The sequence below is a fragment of the Triturus cristatus genome, chromosome 3_2 (assembly GCF_964204655.1).
Source record: "Triturus cristatus chromosome 3_2, aTriCri1.1, whole genome shotgun sequence".
Classification (NCBI taxonomy): domain Eukaryota; kingdom Metazoa; phylum Chordata; class Amphibia; order Caudata; family Salamandridae; genus Triturus; species Triturus cristatus.
The window spans coordinates 145,522,277-145,547,260 of NC_140584.1; the positions used below are offsets into that span (position 1 = coordinate 145,522,277).

Sequence of the window (24,984 nt, forward strand, 5' to 3'; positions counted from 1 at the left end):
ATCACCATCTTCCCAGCTTTCAGGGACTGACAGACTTTTGTCGGAAAACCAATTTTATTTCCTACAGTTTTGGCATTTTACTGGGACTATTTTACTATTTTTTTCTTTAAACATCTTTTTATTGACATAAAACAAATAAATGCTTTCCATTTCCATGAGACAAATTATTGAGCAGTGGGTCAGCTAATACAGTTACATAGCATTACTCATAATGTACATTTCCCTTAGTTCTCTAATATTCCCAAGGCGATCCCCGTTTTCCCAAGAGCCCCCCGCACGATGATAGGTGATGCCCCTCAGTCGGTCTATAAACCCTCTACTCTGATACACAGTATGTTCAGCCCTTTGACACCAATCTAGATCCCTTTTCCAGCCTCCCACAGAAGGAACCTCACTTGCCCCCCATAGTCTGGCTATGTTTTGTTTTGCCACTATGCCCGCTAATGCGAGCCAGACTGTCTCCCATTTAGGCCATACAACAACCCCTGTCACTCAAAGGATATGCCACCTAGCATCCACGGGACAGTGGAACCCACCACCTCAGACATGACCTGAGCCACCTTCGTCCAGTACCTTTGTATCAGAGGACACTCCCACAGGATATGGAAGACTGTCCCAGTCTCGTTACATCCCCGCATACACTTGTCAGACCCACAATAGCCAATGCGATGTTGTACTGTCCTAGGGACGTATGAGCGATGAAGAATGCAAAGCTGGACAAGACAAAACAGTGCTCTTATCGCTCTCTCTCTAGGGCTCTGTAGGGCCTCTGTCCAGTCATCATCCTCAAGAAGGCCCACGTCTGATTCCCAGGCGTCCTGTAGCGGTCCCAGGGGGTCTGGTGTGTTGTTTATTAGCTTTTTGTATGTGAGTGAGATAGCTTTATCAATCATTGGATCAAGAAACAGTCTGTCCTCCAACGGGGCATATTCTAACAATCTTTCCCCATCCTTCAGATGACAGTGTAGTGCGTGCTTGATCTGGAGATAGCGGAAATATTCCCCCTCCCCCATCTGATATTCCGACTGCATGGTGGCAAAGTCTATCATCCTCCCTTTTCTCCAGAAGTCACCCAGGAGATCTATGCCGATGTCGCTCCAGCCCCGGAGGCCTCGCAGGCACGCGGTTTCCGACAGAAAATCCCCTCCCCATAGTGGGGGTCTGTTCAGTGAGCTTAGCTTCCCACCCCGTCATCTTAGTAGCCTTCCGCCATATAGTAAACACTGTCTCCGTATGAGTTGGGAGAGTGGCAGTACCCCTCCGCCTCACGTATAAGGCTGCAAGATAGATGCCCCTTCCCAGCGCCATGCGATCCACCCGATACGCTGGTTCCTCAGTGGAGGCGAATACCCATCCATTAATATTTACCAGTTGCGTCGCCCAATAATACTTCCTGAGGTCCGGTACCGCCAGTCCTCCCTCATAGATCCCCAATTGGAGCTTCTGCAGTGAAATTCTGGGGCTTCCACCTCCCCACAGCAGTGTGCGCTGCTCTGCTTCCAGTACACGGAAGAAACTCTCCGGGACCAAGAAGGGAGTATTCTGTAGTGCATACAATAGGCGCAGGAGTGCCATCATTTTAAACAGGACAGCACGCCCCATAAGCGAAACTGGCAAACTCCGCCAGTGGGTGACATCTCCCTTTAATCTCTCCAATTGTGAATAGATGTTGAGGCGCATAAAGTCAGATTCAGATTTCGTGATCCATATACCCAAATTCTTAAACGTCTCCTTACATGTCAGGTCCTTACATGCCGATGTCAGTACCGGAGATGCACCCGCAAGCACGATCACTAGAGACTTGCCCCAGTTAATGTGGTAACCAGAGTAACCCCCGAAAGATCTTAGGATGTGGATGAGCCTATGGAAAGTCTGTCTGGGGCGGTGTGCATATAGTAAGACATCACCGGCGTAAAGGGAGATGCTCTCCTCCCATCCTCCCCCTGTGTCGATTCCCCATACCATTGGGTCACCCCGCAGCCACGATGCCAGCGGTTCAAGCGTGAGCGCAAAGAGAATCGGGGAAAGTGGACAGCCCTGTCGCGTGCCTCTGCGCAGCTCAAAGACCCTAGTCTGACCCGCTCCCACGGCTCCGCGTATAAGAGCCAAACCCATGCCCGTAAGTTCGGCCCAAAGCCTAGCTCTGCCAGGACCGCAAGTAAATATGTCCATTCAATACTGTCAAAAGCCATATGAGTGTCAAGTGACAGGAGTGCGGCCTGCATTTCCGGTCCTAGGATGCTTGTTCCCAGTCCAGGGAGGACCTGGCTTGGCAGTTCGGGCTGGACTGTTCCCATGAGGCTCAGGGTCAAGACTGATTTGCATATGGCTGGGTTCAAACTGGAATGGCATGGTGCGCAAAAAAACGATGAATTTAGGCACAGATCTCTGTACTGGGGTGAATGTATGCCATTGTTCTGCATTCTGTCCATCAACTGTTGTTTTTGCGATACCACGTGCATCACGCCATAAAGGTGTCGAAGGTTAAGCAGAGTGCTCCTATGGGGCATTAAGCCAGATTGGTCCGGGTGTATCAGAGATTGGATGACCGGGCTTAACCGATTAGCCAATACCTTAGGAAGCACTTTAGTCTCAAAATTAATTAAGGAGATAGGCCTATAGGAGCTACAAATCTCCTGCGGCTTGCCCGGTTTAGGGATCACGACAATGGTCGCCATTCTTAGATCTTCCGGCAGTTGGCCAGCTACCTGTGCATCTTTGAACATATCCAACATGTATGGGGCGACCGTCCTCGCCACACATTTGAAGGACTCTGCCGGAAATCCGTTGGGGCCCGATGCCTTCCCTGCCTGCAAATCCCTTATGGCCCCCTCAACTTCCTCCACCGTCAGGTCTGAATCCGCTGCCTCTCGTTCATCCTGGTCAAGTGTGGGCAGCTTTAGATCTTTGAGAAACTCAAGACCATCTCCCTCCCCTCTTCCTGTCTGTGACTGGTATATCTCTTCATAGTATTGTGCAAAGGCCTCCACAATCTCCTCCCCATCAGTTTGTGTCGTGCCCTCCCTGGATAGAATGCCTGAGACCCAATTTCTACTATTATCCCTCCTTTCTAGCCATGCAATAACTTTATTAGCGTTGTCCCCCGGGTCATCCACACGTGTCTGTGTCGCTATTGCATGCGCACATGCCCAATTCTCTCCAATATCTCTGAGCTCCTTCCGCTTATGCTGAATCACATGTTTGAGGCCTGCCTCATTCACCGATACCGGGTTCCCCCCTTCTCTAGCAATAATATCTCTCGTTCCAGATCGTCACATTGCGCCCGTTTTTCTTTGCGTCCGACCCCCTACTTCTGCTTGCACGAAATCCCTCGCCACCGTCTTATATGCCTCTCATAGTACACATTGAGATTGCACAGTCCCGACATTCTCTGCAAAATATTGCTCCGTTCGTTCCTGATGCCGGTCCTGGAACTCACGGTCTCTGAATAGATAGGAGTCTAGACATGGAGGGACTGTCACTCTCTCTCAGGGCTCCAGAGCCACACCTCCACCGGAGTGTGGTCCGATATGCCTCTGGCCCTGTGACAACTTGCCCTGAATAGGCCAGCCGAGGTCGTGTGTGTGAAAATATAGTCTAAGCGAGTGCCGCTGCCATGGGCCGCAGAGATGTGTGTGTAGTGTTGAGTATCCGGGTTGTGTGCTCTCCATAGGTCCACTAATCTCATTGTATTCGCAAATGTAGTCAGTGGTCGTGTCCCCTGGGTTCTGTGCGATGGAGTGTCCCTATCGAGGTCCTGCGACATCGTCTCATTCATGTCTCCCCCCATAACCAAAGTGCCCATGGGCATATCTAGCAGGAGCTCATTCAGGTAGGGGAAAGACGCCCTGTGCATCCTTGGTGGTATGTACACTGAGCATATATTCAGGGTAAGACCCTCCCACATCCCCTTGAGCACCACGTAGCGACCCAAAGGATTGCACCATGTGCGATTAGGCACCAATGGCAGGGAGTTTCTGGACAGGATCGCCGTTCCCCTTGAACCAGAAGTAAACCCTGCATGAGCCAGCGGGGTGTATCCGAACCGATTCAGGGCAAGATAGTTATTCCCTTTCAAGTGAGTCTCCTGGAGGAGCACTATATCTGGGGAATGTCTGTGTAAATATTGAAGTACCATAGTTCGCTTAATCCTATCCCCGAGGCCATTCACATTCCAGGATAATACCTTGAGTCGCTTAGCCGTTTGTGTAGCCATCCGGGAAGTGTACAGTGTCTCTTATCCCTCCCATGTGCCTCCCTGCCCGCCTCCCACGACCCATCAACATTTGCAAATATTGGAAAGCATTGAAAACATCAACAACCGGCAAGAAATCCCACCAACAAACCCAACCCCCTTTCTACCCTGCATCGTATCCCCAACCCCCTCCCTGCTACCCTGCTTCGTGGGCTTAGAACTACCCACATCCCTAACTAGCAGAGCGCCTGTCACCCACTGAACAGCAAACCAAAATTGGGAAGTGCCGAGCCTCGCCCATCTATAGCTCCACATGGCCCCGTTCCAGCCCAAGTTCAGGAGATAAGCAGCTGAAAGGAGTCAAAAGATGAAGAGGAGCATCTTAAGGCGTGCAGCAGCAAACAAACCCCCCCGCACTATACGTTACGTGATATAAAGAGCCCCATCCACACAGACACATCGGTGAAGTCATCAACCAGGCACTTCGGAAGTCACTGGGCTCAGTGATCTGGATCGGCGAGAGTGCCGGTAGAGCCTGTCCCTCTCCACGCCCACTGGTGGAGCCTGGGGAACGCTCGCGGGTATCTCTCCATCCTCCCGCTGGTGTCTGTCTGCGACCGTGGCTCATCTAGCCATGCCTGTACCTCTGACGTGGTTGTTAAGAACCAAGATTTCCCACCGGCTATGATTTTGAGCTTTGCCGGGAAGAACATATACTTGATACCCCTGTCTCGCAATGTTCATTTCACTACGTCAAAGGTTTGTCGCTCCTGTTGTACCTTTAATGTAAAATCCAGGAAGAACCGCACCACCATATTCTCATATGAAAGGTCTCCATGCTGTCGAGCTGCCGATCCCGGTGGTTGAGTATATGGGCGATGATCGTTCTGGGGGGCGCTCCTGGTTTCGGTGGGGGGACAGGGATTCTATATGCCCTTTCAACAGTGAAAAGGGCAGAGAGGCGTTTTGGCTTCAGGTGTTTCAGTATGAGGTCCTCAGGGAACAAGTCCATACTGGGGCCCTCTGCCCCCTCCGGGATCCCCACTAAACAGATGTTGTTCAGGCGGGCCCTCCCTTCCTTGTCCTTCAACTTTAAGGCTACCTGACGGTGGTGATGAATCAACTGCTGAACCTTCTCTTCTAGGCTCCAAGTGGTGGATTGCAGGCCGACAATGTTCGTTTCCGCCAAATTGACTCTTTCGGATGTCTTGTTCATATTGGCTCTTAGGAGATTTATCTCAATGGAGGCTTTGTCGATTTTGGTCTCAAGCGTCGTGCCCAGCACCTGTATCGCCGCAATGATCAAATTTAAAGATGGCTCCGAGGCAGCGGTGAGTCCCACAGTCCCCTCGTCCAGAGGCGATAATTTCAAGACAGCGTACTTGTCCAATTTGTTCTCCTGCACCGGTGTGCCTCCTTCGGCTTCATAGTAAAACAAGCACCGCCCTGGGAGTCTCTGTGTACGATAGGCCGCTGGCAGTTCTCCACCACTCCTACACCGGGGAGGAACGGGAGCAGTCGCCTAGGATCCACGCAGGAAACTTCCTTGAGGCAGTTCTGGCAAACAGGGGTTTCCCCTCCCCTCTTCCTATGGGGCCAGTAGCTTTGGTTTTTAGGGCTTGAATCTAGGAGCCATCCAATTGTGGAGTGTGACAGTGATCACGCCCTCACAGTGGTACACTCTTGCCACTTTTGGTAAGAACGGAGCCCCCATTTACATATTTAGGTCCTGATGAATGCCCTGGACCCTCCTGAGCCAAGACGGCAGAAACATGTCGACCTCTAAACACAACGGTTAGGGGACACCAATTCCCCCACATACCGCCACCTGCTTTTAAACATCATATAGTTACCTTTCACATTAAAAAACACAATGAGGATAACTATAATGATTTTTAATCTCACTCACTCATACACGGGCCCCCACTTAGTTTAGAAGTGCATCCCTGTCGTCAGGTGTATGCCCGCCCTCTATCAAACCAAGGTTTTAGAGGGTGAGGACTGGTCAATGATGAAGCATGACACCAGGTGGTGTGTGAGACCAGTCCGTTACTTTTTGTGAAATGTCCCCACTCACAATATAACTTTAACCTTATAGTGGTTATCACTTTAGGAGCAGCTCTTTTGTGGTTAAACATTCCCAGTTGGAGGCTGCAAGCTCCTAAAACCCTGTGTCTCTTGTTCCCTCCTCCACACAGTGTGGAGCTCATGTGTTTTTGAGTTCTCCACCACTCTCTGCCCCACTGGTGTAGTCTTGTCGTCTGGACGGATAATAAGCGGGTCGTCGCCCCGTTAAACTGAAAGCTGGTAGGGGTTGCCGACGCCCCGCGACCCTCCGGCACCCAGGTCCAAGGGAGATTGGCCGGGCACGTGTGTCCGCTTGTCCCCCGGGGCAGCCCTGGATATCGACCCCTCACAAGTGCAAGGCCGGTTCACTGCACCTCATCAACAGGGGCGGTACAGGAGTGACACTCGGAGCAGGCAACCCCCTGCGGCCGGGCCCCACAACCAACAATTTAGACTCACTCAGCGGCAGATCAGGCGACGGCCGGTCCCTCAGGCACAGTCCCACCACCGGGGGCCACTCCGAGTTAGACAGTCACATTGCCCTCGGGACGTACCACACCACATTCCTCCAAGCGCTGGCAGAGTCAACACGGGGGAAGGCTAGCCCATGCAGACGATCAGCACTCCCCCCTCTGGGTGCCGGCAATACCGCGGATCCAGTCTCTCCAGTCCTCCGCAAAACTCCTTGGTCACCGGAGGCCGCCGACAATCGTGGCACAGGCGAATGCCACAGGCCACGCCACAAGCACTCTCAACGTTCAGGCCGCTCCGGGGGAGTTAAATCAACGCTGGGGGGTCCTTCGGCTCCCACACCATATCCCACACACCTTCTGGACCTTCGCGGGAGATACCCTCCAGCGCCTCACTGCCACAGTTACCGGGATGAACCGCCGTCACCATTAGAATCCCAGCCGGCTTCTGGATCTTCCGTCCCGCCCGTCGCACAACCTTTCGTCGGGCGAGGGCCTCAGTTGCTTTGCGTGTCTCAAGGTCCCGGTCCTGCATTCACCGGGTGCTTGCCGCGGTTCCAACCGTGCGACAGGATGTGTAGCTGCAGGCTGCCACAGCTCCACCCAATCGCCCGGAGGCCTCGGCGAATGCTCAGGCCCACATTCTCGACATCACATTGCTCGGCGACCCCAAGGCACAACGTCCCGCAGAAGGCTTCAATCAATAGCCCCCAGCTGGTCCCGGGGCTGCATGCTCTTTTGGGAGTTCAGCTGCCGGTTAGATGCAGGATATTCCGGGCTTTCTTCCCGGCCTGAACGGAGCTCTCTGCTCACACGGCCATCTTGGCTGAGGCCAGGCCACGCCCCCTATTTTTGCTATTTTTTGCGCTTTCAACCTACTTCCAGTTAGCGGTAGAAATGGGTATGAAAGCAATAATGGATACTGGAAAGCTATACATTTCAGAAAAGTAGACAATTCTGAATTCAGCAAGGGGTCATTTGTGTAAATCTTTCACGTTTTGTTTTATAGAAACTAAAAGTTGAAAATATTGAAAAGGAGTTGGAAAAAACAGCCATTTGTGCCAACGTTTTTACCTGTAACTTCTTCTACGTATGACAGATATTTAAAAGCAATATACAATTACATCCGTTGGACCCTTCTGGTTGTGGGGATATATAGGACTTGTAGGTATACCAAGAACCCGACGAACCAAGAGCCATTAACTGAGCAGCATCTTGCAATGGTTTTTTATTGTGTACAGGGTATAAAGCAATTCATTTAGGAAAATATAGACAGTGAAAAATTGGTATGAAAGGGGGGGGTTACCTGGGTTTTTGGTCCCAGGCTCGGCGGCCATCTAGGGAAACCTACAACACCCACACATTTCCGAAAACTAGACACCAGGGGGAGTCCAGAGAGGTATGGCTTGCGTGGATCCTTTGCAAACCTCAAATTTAGCTGAAAAAATTACTTTCTTCTCAAATTTCTGAGTGGGAAAGTTGTGGGATCACTGGGCTGACATAAATTTCCTACCACCCAGAGTTTCTACAGGTCTCCCAATATAAATGATACCTCACTTGTGTGGGTGAACCAAGAACCCGTGACAGGCAAGGTCCCAAAACGTATTGAGGAGACTTCAAAAGCACCTATTACAAAACGACCTAGATTTGCAAGGGGGCACCTGAGTTTTTGGCTCCGGGCTCGTCCATCACCAGCCAAGCACCATTCATACACACTGCCTGCCAAGCACCACCCACGCACATTGCCAGCCAAGCACCACCCACATCGCCAGCCAAGCGCCCACCTTGCACACCTCCATCCAAGCAGGGAACAGCACCCAGGACTGGCAGATTGCTGCTCGACCGCCCCTGGAGGGGGTGGGTTCTACTTAAAAGCACTTCTACCACTTTTGTTACTGGGGCCTGATATTGCAGCACTGGTGCAAAACCGGCCCCCAGTGACAAAACCACCCCTCACAGGCAGAAAACCAGCCGCACCCCTCCGGCCCACCGGGGAAATGACAGGTGCCCGCTACGGACTGTCCAGCCCTGCAGCCAAGCACCCTCCATGCAAACAGCCAGCCAAGTGCCACACCACGCCCACCACCAGGCAAGTGACAATCTATATACACCATCATCTAGCGCAAGTCCACCCACACCTAGCCAAGTGCAGGTCAACACACACCACCGGCAAAATGCCAGCCAAAGGTCAGTACATGCAGACAATCAGCCGAACTCCAGTTTACACACACACAAACTCTCCCTTGTTTCTAGACAAAATGAGTGCCTTAAAAAAGGAAGCGACCCTTGCCTATGGGGCTTCTCTGGCTTCTCACTGGCATGCTCATAAACACATACCTGGAGCCTAATGGGCTTTCTGCCCCTACACCCCCCCACCGTGGGGCAGATAAGGGGTTATTGCCTTGGGGGGGGGGGGCAGAAAGCCTTTTTAGGCAGTGGGGGCATTAGCATACCCCTTCTCTGCAGCCCCCACCCTTAAGTAGAAGTAAAACAACAAAATCCCTGGTTCCTAGTGGGCTCTCTGCCCCCCCCGGGGGACGGATTAGGGATTATTGACCCCATCTGCTTCCAGGGGGAGGCAGAAAGGCTCTGGCAAATTTTTTTTGGGGGGGGGGGGGGTGGGTGGAGGCATTGGCATGTCCACCCCTACATCCAATAAAATTATGTCCCTGGCATCTAGTGGGATTTCTGCTCCCCGGGAGGGGGGGGGGGGATAGGTAGATTGGGGGCTACTGCAGAAAGAATGGAATTTTGCAGCGGCATTCTCATGGCCATCTTGGGCAGCCCCCACCCCTAATTGCAGTGGAATAAAAAATCCCTGGTATATAGTGGGCTTTTTGCCCCCTGAGGAGGGCAGATTGGGGGCTACTGCCCCATCTGCCCCCCAGGGGGGACAGAAAGACTGAATTTACCCAATTAAATTTGAGGGGAGGAAAGGCCCTTGCCCAAGTGGCCGCTCCCCCCTCCCTGGTGCCTAGATCTCCGAGATATATATATATATATAAAAAATTGTAGAAAAACCTAACCAAGCATACCAATCAGCTCTACATCAAAAACATGTGGAAGAGTTTTGTAAACTCAATGTTTACAACTAAGGGCCACAGTGAAATTAGCTACTAGGCTCATTACAGGATCGAGAAGATTCAATCACATTACACCAGGCCTAAACCATCTAAAATGGCTCCCATTTGAAGCAAGGATGCAGCTCAGATAGCTTGCATGACACACAAGGCCCTTCACCACAAAACCCCGGTCTACCTGGCCACACTCGCACCTCAAGAAGCTGTAACTCCCTATTGCTCAAACCACAGAAGTTCAGCAAAAAGAAAAGTTACAACAGTTCCTTCTCCGTTCTAGCTCCAAGACAGTGGAATGCACTGCCGCCTGAAACTAGGACAAACCCCACCACTACCTCCTTCAAAAAAGAAGTAGAAGAGCTTCTGGTGAATAGATTCCTTCTTCAGTGATCCTAAATCACTCAGAATGACCCTTTTCTTGTGGACACCTTTTTATCCTGGATCTGTCAGGCCTTTTGGGTATACTGTATACGTATTTGTTTCTGTTTTGTACCACACATATTCCTTAATGCATTTTCCTTGTACGTATGACCTGACTGCTACATGTACAGTGCTCCGATACCCTGATGGGTCATGCTTGTGCTACATAAAACTCTGCAAATAAATTAAATAAATAAATGTACGGTATTTCAATCATCATAGCATTCAATCACATTGCACATCCATAGGTCTTCACTCTCTTCTCTTAAAGCCTACTATATTCTCTTCTCTGACACATTCAGCCTTTATCCGAATAGGTTGATATTTTGAATTTGACCAACATTACACATGTACCAAATCCTCTTTTTGCATATTGGAAAGGCAAATATTTCAGAGATCACCTAGTACATAGCTATACCCTTGGTCAACCCCAGTATGAAGCCATCACAGAAATGTGGGGATTGTTTAGAATTAAGGGCAACTGTAAAGTGGCACTTGTAGTGCATGTAGGTTTGCAAAAGAGATAGATCATCTTCAAGTTCACAATGTAAAAATAGGACATTGATAGATTTGACCGACTGAAGAACCACAGAGGTATATACATCATACTCTGCCCTTGTGAAAGCATATACATAGGCATGACAACTAGGAGAAATAAGAACTAGAATAATACAGTATAGTTAAGAAATTAGACAAAAGAGAGAGACAGCCCTTCCGATTAAACATTTCTTAGAAATTAAACTTACAGAGGACGAAATATTATGGCTAATAATTGAGAAAGTAAAAGCTAACCCTAGAAAAAATGACAAAAACACAGACAAACTATTTTTTAAAGAACAAAAGTACATCTTGCAAACCAGAACCTTTCAGAAGGGTTTTGAATGAAGAAGAAAAAAAAAGACTGGGTGGCTTTGGCATTAATTTAACATACATACAGGTTACAGTTCCTAAAAAGAAATATTACAAATTCAACCATACAATTCTATTAAATGATTACTGAGAGAAAAATGCTCTTCTAAAATACTTCTTTCTCTGTACGCTGGGTGTATGAATAAAGGTGAAATATTTAGCCCTGGGTAACTGATTATTCCTTAAGCTTCATACAATAAAAAGCCCAACATATGTCCACTATATAAAAAATTGAGTACCGTTGTTTTATCAACATGTGGCTTACTCCACAAAAAAGCTAAGTTGTCCCAGAGAAAATCGGCATCAGGAAGTGGCATAAGCGCAATAGGTTTCCCCGTCTGCCCCATACAGAGTTGGAGAGATTACTGGCTTTTGAAAAACTGAAGTTGTAAATGTGGCTCAAAGCCAATTTATTTATGGGGTTCGATAGAAGAAGAATGTCAACAAATCCGGAGAAGCGAAAATGGTGAGATATACAGATAGAGCTGTGAAGTTTACAGGCCCTTACACATATAAATTACAGATGAACTCAATAAAACCACTCTATTTTTCAAACTGTAGAGATAACTAAATAAAGGGAAAATTCTATCTCGTGACCAAGGGACAAATTGAGCCACTGCAAGAATCAACAGAATTACAACTGGAAGTGTACTGTGAGTAGCTAAAAAGGTGTGAGACACACACACACGCAGAGGGGTGTGAGAATAACAATCTCAAGATAGATGTGTTATACTAACATTTTTTTTAATGTTAAGTGTTCATTAAATAACAAAAACAAACGTCATCATGACACTGAGACACCCATTTCCATTGAAGAGTGTGATAGAATAAAAAAAACTGGAACAACCTGGGAGTAGTTTAATAAAAAGGTGGGAAACATGGACACAAACACGAGGTCTCCATACTTAAAAAAAATAAAAAAGCTAAAGATGTCCCCTATTTTTAACCCTCGGAGACAAGAAAGCATAAGAAACCCTGTTATTATGATATTAGGCATTAAATTAAAAAGCCACATGGTAATATCAGAGATGAACCCAGAATTAAATACGAAGAAGGTGAATAAAAATGCAGAAAGGAAATTGAAAATGTGAAATCGGCATTGAATTTAAACACCAATGGGTAGTATCAAAGGCAGCACTATAATGAAATTAGATTAGCAAAGGCAGAAAAGAAATACATCTTAGAAATAGGTTCTGAACTGAGTAACAGTATCGAAGATAAGTGAGCCAAACTCAAACATTGCTGATTGTAGGGGTTTGAATTATGAACAATGACCAATACTTTTTGTCACATTTGGATAAAAAAAAATACCAGAGTACAGTGGTAAAAATATGTAGAATAATTGTCCCAAGTAGTTTAAGTTACAAGAGAGTGGAAAATATGTGTGTGCTAATATGGAAAAAGCCCACTACATACACCAATTGATCTATTGCACATAGATAGTGCAATGCACAAATGAGTGGTATATTAACATTGATATTGTAGATTGTTGGAGGGCCCCGAATTGGATCATTAAATGTTGCTGAATTGATAATACTTTTGATAATAAAATATGTTTAAATATTGCAGATAGCTCTATGTACGATGATGTAACAAATACATACAGAATCGTCCGCTATCCTGATGAAGGCTGAAAGTGTCAAAGCCGGAATTATGGATTCATAGTCGATAAGAGAAAAGAGAAGGGTAGAAGAGAGTGAAGACAAATAGATGCTCAATGTGATATGGATGTTGTAATACAAGAAACTCCCTCTCCTAAGTTTTTAATATAGAGGATGTTGATTGGTATGTTTGGTAGGTTTTTTCCCCATAGGCAGGCTGGCACCAAACCCCATGGATAGAAAGCTATTTCAAGACCGGTATTGAGTAACCACATAAGATAGGACTGCTCATTACCATGGCCACACCTCTGGGTAGGCACACAGGTTCTGCATTAAGTAGGGAAGGGTTTCCACATCTTTGTTTTGAGAGTGAAGGGTACAGTGATTTATTCTGCAGTCGGGTATTCAGAAACTGCTGAAAAGGTGGGTAGGGATGCCCCTAGGAAAGTTCACTCCATTGGTTGGGGGGTGCTCATGAGTCACCCAACCCCACCCACTAGCTGTTGTCAGGCATAAACGTGGCATCTCAAGGCACCATCACTAGAACACCTTCTGGAACTGCAGAAGATCAGAAAGTCCACCAGTCGTGACCAGAGAGAAGCCCTGATGGATTGACATGCTCCTCCTTGTATCTAGGACAAAGACGTGAACTCCAAGTGTGGTGAAGTGGCTGACCTCTTGTGTGGCTACAGGTACACAACAAGATTTACAGGCCTTTTTATGTTTTAATTCCCTAGCTAACCAAGTGCTAACCAAGTGCTAGTGAATCTGGACAAGGCTTTGCTGTTGGCCTCTACCTGGCTCCTAGAGAGTCTCCAAGTGCCTCCCCTGATGTCCTTGGGCTCTTTGAAATGTACTACTATAGTTGTTTGAGCACCGAAAGAAAGTTTGAAAATTTTTCCTCTAGAGCTTCAGGGGGGGATGAAAAATATCCAATCGGCAGTTCCACAACATCGGATTGAATTTCAGCTTTGTCCCAGTCTAGGTTTTCAGCACCTCCCAAAAAACAACTTAGCCCAATTCTGCTTTGGGACCAATCCACTTATGGTATCTGACCAGGGCGCCATCTTGGTCTCAAATCATACCTAGGTCCCAGTCTACCACTTCTGTAGACTAGAATTGGCATTTTATCCTTATTGGTGCTATTTCAACATAAACCTTTTTAAACATTCATCCCTCCGGTCCCCATATAAACCTTGTGCTGTTTTGGTGGTATTTTGCTTATTTAATTTACTATATTTATCTAACTTGGTTTGTGTTAGACCTGACATCCTTGGCGTGGGTTTTTCCCCTATCTTTTGCCTCTACTGCCTGGATTTTTGATGCTGTGCTGGATTTCGTTTTTGCTGGTTTAGATGCTTTGGACACTCTGCCACTGCTAATCAATGCCAGAGTGTAAGTGCTCCCTGTGTAAAATATCATATTGATTGGATATACCCGATTGGCATATTTGTATCACCCTGAAGTCCCTAGTAAAGTGCACTGTGTGTGCCAGGGCTGGTGATGACAAATGCTACTAGTGGGCCTGCAGCGCTGATTGCGCCACCCACATGAGTAGCCCTAAAATGGTGTCTCGCCTGCAGTCCCCGGACTGCCATGTCGCCCTGGTCAGTGTCCCCACTGACTAGGCCTAACCCTTCCCTTTTTGTGCACATCAGTCATCCCTATGGAAGGCCCAAGGTACCCCCCTGGGCAGGGTGCAGTGTATGTAAATGGTAGAGCATGTACTAGTGCAGGTACCATGCTCTGGTAGTGAACAGCGGCCATTTTGTGTGTTCACTGCTGCAAGGTTATCTTGCTCCATAGGCTAACATGGGGGAGGCTGGTGCCAATGGCTATCTGCCTATCTTCCCATAGGAACAAGATAAGACATGAGTGTTTGATATCCCTGAGCTCAGCATTTAATAACACATCTTTTAGGAGAGGTTGTTTTTAAATCCTGAGTTGGAGAATAGTACTTTTTAGAGAGTAGCTGTTCTCTTGTCTGACCCTTCTGTGTGCCTGGGCATGCTTGTGGATTGACTGTCTGGCTTGAGAGTGACAGGGGCTGGGGATCCCCCAGGAGGTTGGCTGAGTCAGCCCTTTGCTGAATGGCGACATTTGCAAGTAGAGTGGAGGGAGGAGATAGCACCTGGGAGTGAATAGGGCTGTGCCTGCCTGCCCCACTGCTGGCTCCACCTCCTGCTGGGAGGCCAGGAAAACAAAGTGCTCCAGCAACACCCAGAACTGGATCAGACCCACTTGCACAAAGACTTCAAAGACTTTTAGGGGTATAAGTACAAGACCCCTGACAACAGATTTTCAGATTCTACAATCAAGAGGAACCTCTGCTGAAAGACGGACCGCTGAAGGACTGAAGGAAGATTGCCTTGCTGTGTGCTCTAAGGGCTGACCTATCCTGCTGTACAACTGAAGCTGAGGAGGAGAAGGGACTTTGCTGTGTGCTGTGCTGTGACCCTGCCTGCTTGACCTACAAACAAGACTTTGCTGTGTGCTGTGTCTTCAAACTCTGAATCTCCAAGGGCCTGAGAAGAACTGGCCTCCTGTTTGGCAACCCAGGGACATCAAGGTTGCCGCAACTACAAGACTGTGTCCTGCCCGTGAACTGCGCTGGCTGCTCTCCGCTTTGCTTGAGAGCGCCGCACCGAGTCCTGCCTGAAACCGGCTGCCGTGGAGAGGAGATCGGCGTGCTCATCGGCACGTGCATTCCTGCCAGCCTAAAAGATCGTGGGTGCCTTCTGAGCCGCTGTGAAGCCCGGCGGCGTCTCGACCAACTCGCTCCGCAAAGCCGCGAAGGAAGAAGCGAGAAGGCCGCGACCCGATTGGTGGTTTGTGGAGGCTTGGCCGGAGGAGCTGCGCTGCGATTGGTTATTGCCCGGGGACATCTGTCGACGTCACTGGGGGCTCGACGAACGAGCCGCGACCGGATTGGCCAGCGCTAGCGAGTTGCAGGAGCCCTGCACCGAAGAAACCTTCCAACGTGCCGAGTCCTCGCGCCCCGGGCCCCATACTGGTGAGTCTGTAGAGGGAGAGGGAACCCGGCTAAGCAAGTCCCGAACAGCCCGCGTAGCGTGGGGGCTCGGGGACTGCCGCGTAAGGTCTAATCATCTGGTTCCCATCGTAGGAACAGCTGGAGAGGAGCGCCACAGTCGCAAGCGCAAGGGCACCACGGAGTAACGTGTTTTAAGAACTCAGAGCCTGCGATCATATTCGTTGTGGAATTCATTCAAGAGACTAAGACTATCCTTTTCATGATCCTAACAAACCCAAGAAACCGATTACTGTGCATCGCTATGATAAATTGATTTTTACTGCTGAAATTAGATAAAACTATATTTTTAATATACGCACCTGTGTGGTCTACGTTTGTGGTGTACCAGGGGGGTCATTGTGGTGGTTACTTGCAAATACGTTACACATTGCCTTGGGGATAAGCCTGTCTGCTCGAGCCAAGCTACCTAGATGGTGAGCAGGGGTTATCTACCGGGTGTGTCCCTGTACCCTGACTAGAAGCAAGGGTCCCTATTTGGTCTAAGGTGCTTACCTCTGCCAACTAGAGACCCCCAGATCTAACAGTTTGGAATTTTTATTGTCTGGTGTTTTGACTATTACTGTTTTGGTACTGCATAAATAATTTACACTTTGTCCTAGATGAAGCCTGACTACTCTGTGCCACAGGTACCAGGGAATTGAGCTCAGGTTATCATAGCAACTTTTGGCGTTCACCATGAAAAGAAGTCTTATTACTTCATAAGGGGTGCAGTAACCCACCCCACATTATACTCCAATTTCTTACAGCTATGTGTACAACTCTCTGACTCGCACTTTCGTCTGATGATGACTCAAATGTCCCTTGTGCTAAATTCATCAATTTGATCCAAAGACTCTCAACATTGGCCCCTGAAAATACCTCCTTCAAATATACTAAATTCATCCTGCACTACCTAATAAGCTTTCACTTTATCTCTCAAAGATCCCAGTGCAGGACAACCCTGGACTATATACGGATTGATTTAATTTAAAACGCCGTACTACTTCACTGCCAGACAGCAGTTCTTACACCATGGGCCAGGGACTCTTGGGGGTCCGCAATGTCTACTCCGAGAGTTTGCGACAGCTTAGAAAATTAAATTGTATTAGGTGATTAATAAACTGTGCTGAATAAAAAAGCAAAATGCCAGTTGAAAATGTTAAAACTCTCTCTGTAAATGTGAATGAATATGAAATTAGAGGTTAATAATTAAGTTGGTGCCCTTAGATTGATCCACTGGAGCAGTGCAAGAGCATAAAAGACAATATAGTTTGGACAACGACTGACCTAAATTTAATTTAGAAAAGTTACACACTTCCCATTTAAATTAAAATGTTGATTTTGTTTAGATTTGTTTTGAATTAAATAATATACTTCATCATTTGTATATTTGTTTGATGGAGGCCTATTTCTGTATTTGTGTTTATTGTTATGCAGTTCAAATCATTGAGATTGTTTGGATTGGTGCCCCCAGCTTCCAGCAATGACTCAATAGGGTCCCAAGATTCCAATAATGCTTTAGTGGGGTCTGTATGTTTCAGTAATTATTAGGAGGGGGTCTACAGAAGTCAAACGTTTAAGAACCAATGCCTCAAATCATTCAGTCTTCTCTAACGCATTCTTTTTCACCTCCATAACTGGTGATGCTCCTAATACTTCCTGCATTTCACTCAAAGGGTGACCAAGGGTGACCTTGATAGTCAATCAGCTGCACTATTCTTCATTCCAGTTAACTATTCCACTAGGAATTTTTTATCCCCAACTCGTTTCAACCATTTACTTATGCATGTGATGGTAAAATATTGAACTGAAATAATTAATATAAAAATTCAAAACAAAAACCTAAAATAAGTTAAGACAAACAACTAAAATAATTAGTGTTTATTTACTTAGGTAGTATCAATCTATTAAGCAAAGTAGGATCCTGTGGTAATTCAAAAAGGCCTTTTTTCCACAGTACATGTACGTTGCAGCTGGACTTGAATTGCAGATGGTGAAAACCCTAAATCACGGTTACTCATAGTACGGCCCGGCAAGCCTTCCTTGGTGGCCCGCGGACCTTGCAGATATCCTACCTGTGTTTTAAAAAAAAAATAATTCACCCCTTCGATGCGCATGACGGAGCGGTTCCGTCATGCGCGTCGGTTGCGCTGTGCGCATGACGGAATCGCTCCGTCATGGCCCCGCCCGTGCCGCGCTGAAGGGGTTAAATAGTGTTAGCAAAGACTGCCGGGTGCAGCAGCCGGGACTCTGAGACTCTGCTCTGAGGGGGCCGGGGGATTCCAGTGATTGTCTAAGTGGAGATGCAAGGGCCTAAGAAATACAATGAAGCTTTATTAATATGTAAATGGTCTTTTACAGACCTGTGAAGTACTCGGTGCGGCTGTGTGCGCGCTAAGAAACTGTCTCAGCCCGGGCTGAGGGATGACACACACACGGGGTAAGATGACGGGGAGAGGGAGAGGGAGAGGGAGAGGGAGAGGGAGAGGGAGAGGGAGAGGGAGAGGGAGAGGGAGAGGGAGAGGGAGAGGGAGAGGGAGAGGGAGAGGGAGAGGGAGAGGGAGAGGGAGAGGGAGAGAGGGGGAGGGAGAGGGAGGGAGAGGGAGGGAGAGGGAGGGAGAGGGAGGGAGAGGGAGGGAGAGGGAGGGAGAGGGAGGGAGAGGGAGGGAGAGGGAGGGAGGGAGAGGGAGGGAGGGAGAGGGAGGGGGAGACAGAGAGAGGGAGAGGGAGAGGGAGAGGGAGAGGGAGAGGGAGAGGGAGAGGGAGAGGGAGAGGGAGAGGGAGAGGGAGAGGGAGAGGGAGAGGGAGAGGGAGAGGGAGAGGGAGAGGGAGAGGGAGAGGGAGAGGGAGAGGGAGAGGGAGAGGGAGAGGGAGAGGGAGAGGGAGAGGGAGAGGGAGAGGGAGAGGGAGACAGAGAGGGAGACAGAGAGGGAGACAGAGAGGGAGACAGAGGGAGACAGAGGGAGACAGAGGGAGACAGAGGGAGAGAGACAGAGGGAGACAGAGGGAGACAGAGGGAGACAGAGGGAGACAGAGGGAGACAGAGGGAGGGAGAGGGAGGGAGAGGGAGGGAGAGGGAGGGAGAGGGAGGGAGAGGGAGGGAGAGGGAGGGAGAGGGAGGGAGGGAGGGAGGGAGAGGGAGGGAGAGGGAGGGAGAGGGAGGAAGGAAGGGAGAGGGAGGGAGAGGGAGGGAGAAGGAGGGAGAAGGAGGGAGACAGAGGGAGAGGGAGGGAGACAGAGGGAGAGGGAGGGAGACAGAGGGAGAGGGAGGGAGACAGAGGGGGAGGGAGGGAGACAGAGGGGGAGGGAGGGAGACAGAGGGGGAGGGAGGGAGACAGAGGGGGAGGGAGACAGAGGGGGAGGGAGACAGAGGGAGAGGGAGGGACGGAGAGGGAGAGGGAGGGACGGAGAGGGAGGGACACAGAGGGAGAGGGAGGGACACAGAGGGAGAGGGAGGGGCACAGAGGGAGAGGGAGGGGCACAGAGGGAGAGGAAGGGAGACAGAGGTTGACACAGGGTGACAGAGAGAGGGAGACAGAGGCACAGTCTGGGGGAGAGAGGAAGGGAAACAGAGGTTGACAGAGGGTGACAGAGAGAGGGAGACAGAGGCACAGTCTGGGGGAGACAGAGGGAGGGCGGCGACAGAGGGAGGGCGGCGACAGAAGGAGGGCGGCGACAGAGGGAGGAGGGAGACAGAGGGAGGAGGGAGACAGAGGGAGGAGGGAGACAGAGGGAGGAGGGAGACAGAGGGAGGAGGGAGACAGAGGGAGGAGGGAGACAGAGGGAGGAGGGAGACAGAGGGAGGAGGGAGACAGAGGGAGGAGGGAGACAGAGGCAGGAGGGAGGAAGACAGGGAGGGAGAGAGGGAGGGAGAGACAGGGAGAGAGAGAGAGAGGAAGGGAGAGGGTGAGGGAGGGGGAGATGTGTGTATGCCGGGTCTGGTGGTTCAGTGGACGAAGGCGTCTGCTGCAGGGACCTGTGTTCAACCTCATGGTCACAATTTTTTTTGCTTTAGCATCGCCCCCACCGGTACGGCCCTCGGCCACAAACCACACTGTAAATTTGGCCCCCGAGAGAAAGTTTGTGAGTACCCATGCCCTAAAGCATAACAGTATTTCCTTAGAGATATTTTTTCCCTATGGTCCTCCTCGTGACAGGAATAGTATCTCCTATGAGCGAACACTTATCTCCCTGTACATTTAAGATGGCCTCCCTGCATTGGTTAATGCTGCATAGTACGCAACCAGGAAGTCCATCATCACTATTAAGCGTGCTTGCCTTCCAGTCAAGACGTGATCTATCTGCTGCATCAGACTGTTCCAGTATCTTCACAGCTGGGGGATGATGCCGATGCTGCATGAATTGAAATGAAATACCAGTATTTGTAAAGCGCACAGCTACCTCTGAAGTTGTGTCTCGGAGCTGTGGGCCCTCGGGAAGATTAAGCAAGCTATTGCCCAGAGTCACATGGTGCTGGGCTAACCTGCGCGGCACCAGGGATCGAACCGTGAACCCTGTAGTCCAGAGTCAGGCACCCTGGCCGCTGCGCCACACCTCTTCCACCGTAACGTTCTTCTCTTTCAAATTGAAACCACTGACAATGGCAGGAAACGTAATAAGTAAATAGCGCTTGGACTGGGTTAAAAGATGGCAAGGAAACAAGTTTAAATAACTGTTTTCCAATATCTTGACTTTAACTTTTTATCTGGAATCGATCATACGAGCATTTTCCATAAGGTTCATATACAATGAGGAGTGCTCCATCGGTCAGAAACGGAGGTTGAAGGCAAATTCCACCCTCTGTTTCCTGAAGTAAAATCCAAATAGCTATGAGAGTAGTGATTTTTTAGGTCTCGCTGAGACAGCGCAAGCTGTCTCTTTGAGATATTTTGTAAGTGGGCTTTCAAAAGTGCTACCCACATGATTTGGCAGGCCTAAAGCTTGAGTGCACGATGACGTGCACGTGCACAGCTGCTGCTCGCACTCCCTCCTCCCTTCTCCCCCTCCCTTTTTGTCAGCTTCAGGCTCCTTTGATGCTGGCATCCCCCTCTCCCTTCTCGCCCAGCCCTTCTTGTCACCTCGGCTTGTTTATTTGCGTGGTGGTTTCACTTTCACAGCCAATGCTTGTTTTTCTTTACAACTGCCACTTCTGTGGATTCGTGTGCGGCCGCCTGCCTTTTATCAACACAGCGTCCGCTTCAGGGCACCGCGCTTCATGTTTCATGAAGTGCAGAGGCCATGAAGCGGGTACCGCGTTGGTAACAGAAAGGCACGTGGCAGCTTCCTCCGACTTTAAAACAGGGCTTTAATTCTTGTTTTTTATTACGTTAGTTTACTACACTCGCAGGAAACAGGTTTCAGGAGCGAGTGCGATATGGCTTCTTTTGCTGTGCAGCAAGGCTTTTGCTTTAGGATTGCGAGTTGTGTTTTGATTTGAATGCAGTGTGCTGTGGTACATTGTCATGTTCTCCTAGTGTTGGTTTGTTTTATCACCGCTTGGAATTACCAGAAAACTGTGCTCACATCCAAATCTGTACTCGTTTATGAATACGTTAATCAGGTTCTTATATTGCTCTTTAAGATCTCTGGCCAGTGAAAAAGTCCCTGTGTGCACTGTGTGTTATTCTTGAAAGGTCTGTGTCATGAAGACGCTCTGGCATCTTCTTTCATCATCAGCCTTGTATATTCTGATACTTGTGAAAACCCGGTCCCCGGTTAGTCCTAAATCCACATGTCCATGCTTCTTCTTCAGCAGCTAACACAGCATTAACCTAGATCGTCTTGGTTTTAGCATTATTGGTTGCTTACCAAAATACTCCTTGTTTTATAACTGTGTTTGCTAAGAGGATACTACAGCACCACATTGTGTGTTTTTTGGGAGGTGCTCGTCACAGTGTGCTGGTAGTTAGCACATTGGGTGGCCTGTTTGCAAACAGAAGCCCACCTTCACTGGAAAGGTTTGGACACATTCTTACCGGAGCAAGAAATCCATAGCTGAAGGCTGATCTTCCTTCTCAGGGATTAGCTAGCAGGTCTTTAAGATCCTTTGAACGTGAAAAGCAGCTCTTCTCGGCAGACCTTCATGATGACAGGGCCCTGCTGATGCTCCTCAGGACTGAAGTATTCTCAGCTGCTGCCACAGTGCTTGAGGCACCCTTAGCTTTAAGTGTGACAACTGCCTCAACATTTGCTCTCTCACTAGTGAGATCACCGATTGGTCTGCCTCTTCACCCGGCCTGCATCTACAGTGCTGCTGATCTAAGTATGCTGCTAACCCTCGTATTTTCTGATCATGCCTCATAGAGAATGCAAGACTTGCTTTCCTTTTTACCATCCAAGTTTCTGGAAGCCCAGTGAGCTTTGAAGGAAGAGCCAGCTGCTGTTGATTACTGATTCAGGATTGGCTATCCACCCATGGGAGTGGGCTTAGATGAAAGTTTCTTACCCTTTAAAATATTTATATATGAGCAACAAGTTGACAGCAACCCCTGGCAGGCAGAATTTGCCTGGACATAGGATTGATTGCCTATTCCTTATGCCTTTGTCCCTCAAGCACCTAGGACCGTGCGAAGCTGCACATTTAGTGAGTCAGGTTAATTGTACGTTATTTCCTCAGACAAATCTACGAATCGAAGTTCAGCTTTCAGACTTTTTTTCTCCTTCTATTAGACCATATTATCTACCTATTCTGTTATTCCTTTCTCTAAAGGTGTGTGAATTAGGAAGAGTTTTACAAATGATTAGTTACAGGCTGTATGGTGAAGCACCTTTAGCAGAGGTTAATTTGTAAAATAATCAGTCCTGGTGCCCAAAGCTGTTCTCAGAATCCTGCTTCCTGAGCTGCCGAATGTTAGGGTTAGTGAATGATAAGCAACATAGTCTGGATTCCACAATATTTATTTTGTATCCACCAACACACCCCTTTTAGCCCTTTATCTTTCTCTTAACAGTTTTTTTCTCTTCCCAACGTTTTCCATTTGCCACTGTTTCTGATGGATACTTGAAACTGCAAATTTCTCACATAAGAATACTTTTCCCGGTGCCAGGCTGGATCCGGAAACTTCTCCCGGCAATGCTTGCCTGTCACTAGGTGATGCCATGCAGCTCTGCCCTGCTTTGTACAGCTTCAGAAGTGACGGAGTGGAGCGCACGTAAGCTTTACCACTGTGCGCTGATGTTTGTTCCTTTCTTTCTGCACTTTCCAATGTGAATTCCAGGCTGCACTCTCAAATTCGATGGCCTGCAGCAACTCCTTAAAACAAGCATTGGCATAGCCAATAGGTCTCGCCTTTGGGACCTTATAAGTGTTTAGCCATGCAACTGTTGATGTTGTTGCCCGAAGGATATTGCGATGGATAAATAAACACTTATAAGGTCCCAGAGGCGAGACCTATTGGCTATGCCAATGCTTGTTTAAATTGGTTTCCTGCAGTCATCAAGCGGCCTGACAGGTCAGACTCCCAACAGCAACTGACTACATCAGATTCTTCTACGGCCCTCATTCTAAACTCTAAATGAACTTCATTGCATTAATATGTTATATTCCAACATAAAAAGAAACCCAAACATAGCATACAGCTCCCACTGCTAAGCAGACAACCCATCGAACTCCAAACGTGCTCCGCAGCTGCATTCTAGCTAGACAAACACAGGAAGATGATAATAACTTGTTTACATATATAGTGTTTTATATTGCACTTCTGTAATTTCTAAGTGTGATAAACAACAGGTGTTTCTATTAACTCAAATGTATGCAATATGTGGCCTCAGAAGTATGGCTGATCCTAGGGAGTTTCAAACATGTCATGCAAATCACTGCACATTTCAGAAGCAATCATTCCACTCACTGTCATTCAGTTGACACTAATCATAAACACGCAACTCATGCTTCAGCCATACAGGTCACCAGAACACCACAACTATTTAGTCCAAGACTTAATATGTATTTTAAATTAACCTCGTCTACCAAAATCAAGGAGACACTACATCCCACAAGTCTATAATGCGCAATATCATACCTCGTTCTCAATTCGTGATTTTAGCTTGTCTACATCAGTGGACAAGCCATCAACTTGAAATACCAAATCCTCAGTGCTCTGCATGCTGGGTAGAAACTCATCGTATTTGTTAGTGATAAATTCGGATACTTCTCCCTAATAAAAACAAAAGAAAAATGTCCCGTTATGTTTATTTCAATGAGGGTGTAACATATTTTGCATAAACCTGCCACTCTATACCTCCAATAATCTTCGTTCCCAATTGAGGACGTTGCCAATCCCATCTCAAAAATGACGAAGTTGCCAAACTTCCTACTCGGATTACCTTACTCAAAGTTCATGGTCCCATGGTCCTTATCTGCTCCCTATGCTAACCTTTTGGTTCTACTAGTCCTAAACTTTACTTCCTTTCACAAACTGCATGTCCTATTGTTCCCCATGTCATTTTCAGGCTCTACTTCACCACTCTTGCACAATTTTGAAACACTCTCTGGCCTCCTCTATATCCCCAGATTTATATCCACTGCTGCGCTAGACATCTTGAGGAGGTCCTTTTCTCTCACATCCTTTCAAAAGTCATAGGAACTAGCCTTGCTCACTGTTGAAGGTATGGTTGGTTCAATCTTATGAGCTCCCCTTTCATCTGATTCATCACTTGCTTGAGGTCCCTTCTAGCCCTAAGGTCACCCTTTTTGCCTTACTCCTCGTCCACAGTCTTCATTTCACTGTACCGGTGACTGGTGGTGTCAACAGTCCACATCCTACATCAATGTGATTCTGCTTCTTCCATCTCCAACAACTTTCCTCTCCTTTTCAATGTCATTTTGGTGCTTGAGCTAATTTGCCAATGTCTTTGCTGCACCATTATTTAGGTTTTAATATACAGCGAACCCAACACTGGCCTCACAGCACTAGTATTCTCAGAACACTGTGGCAAGTGGCCAGAACACATTTACATAAACTTTGGCAGTGAACTGTAAGTGGTATTAAATGGAAGGAATATGATAGCAAAGTTCTTGAAGGCACATGCTGTAGGTTATAGCCAAGATGGGCCCTGCAGTCTTAGGCAAGTAGCAAACAGTTATAAATGTTTCAGGGAAGGAGATTAATCGTTAAAACGATTCTGTATAAAACAGGTTTGGAGACTTCTTTTTTGGGGATGTATTAGCAGTCAGTGTCAAAGAATACTGCTTAGTTAAGAAGTTTTTCCACCGGCA

General features: G+C 48.0%; 1 protein-coding gene across 5 annotated transcripts in view; it reads right to left on the reverse strand.

The window, feature by feature from the left end:
• ZW10 (zw10 kinetochore protein) overlaps window positions 1-24,984 on the reverse strand; it is a 142,978-nt gene that overhangs the window by 112,291 nt on the left and 5,703 nt on the right. For all 5 annotated transcript variants that reach the window (XM_085647363.1, XM_085647362.1, XM_085647361.1 and 2 more), the window contains exon 2: window positions 23,789-23,923. In XM_085647363.1, the coding sequence (XP_085503489.1) occupies window positions 23,789-23,923 (135 nt within the window). The remainder of the gene's footprint in view (window positions 1-23,788; window positions 23,924-24,984) is intronic.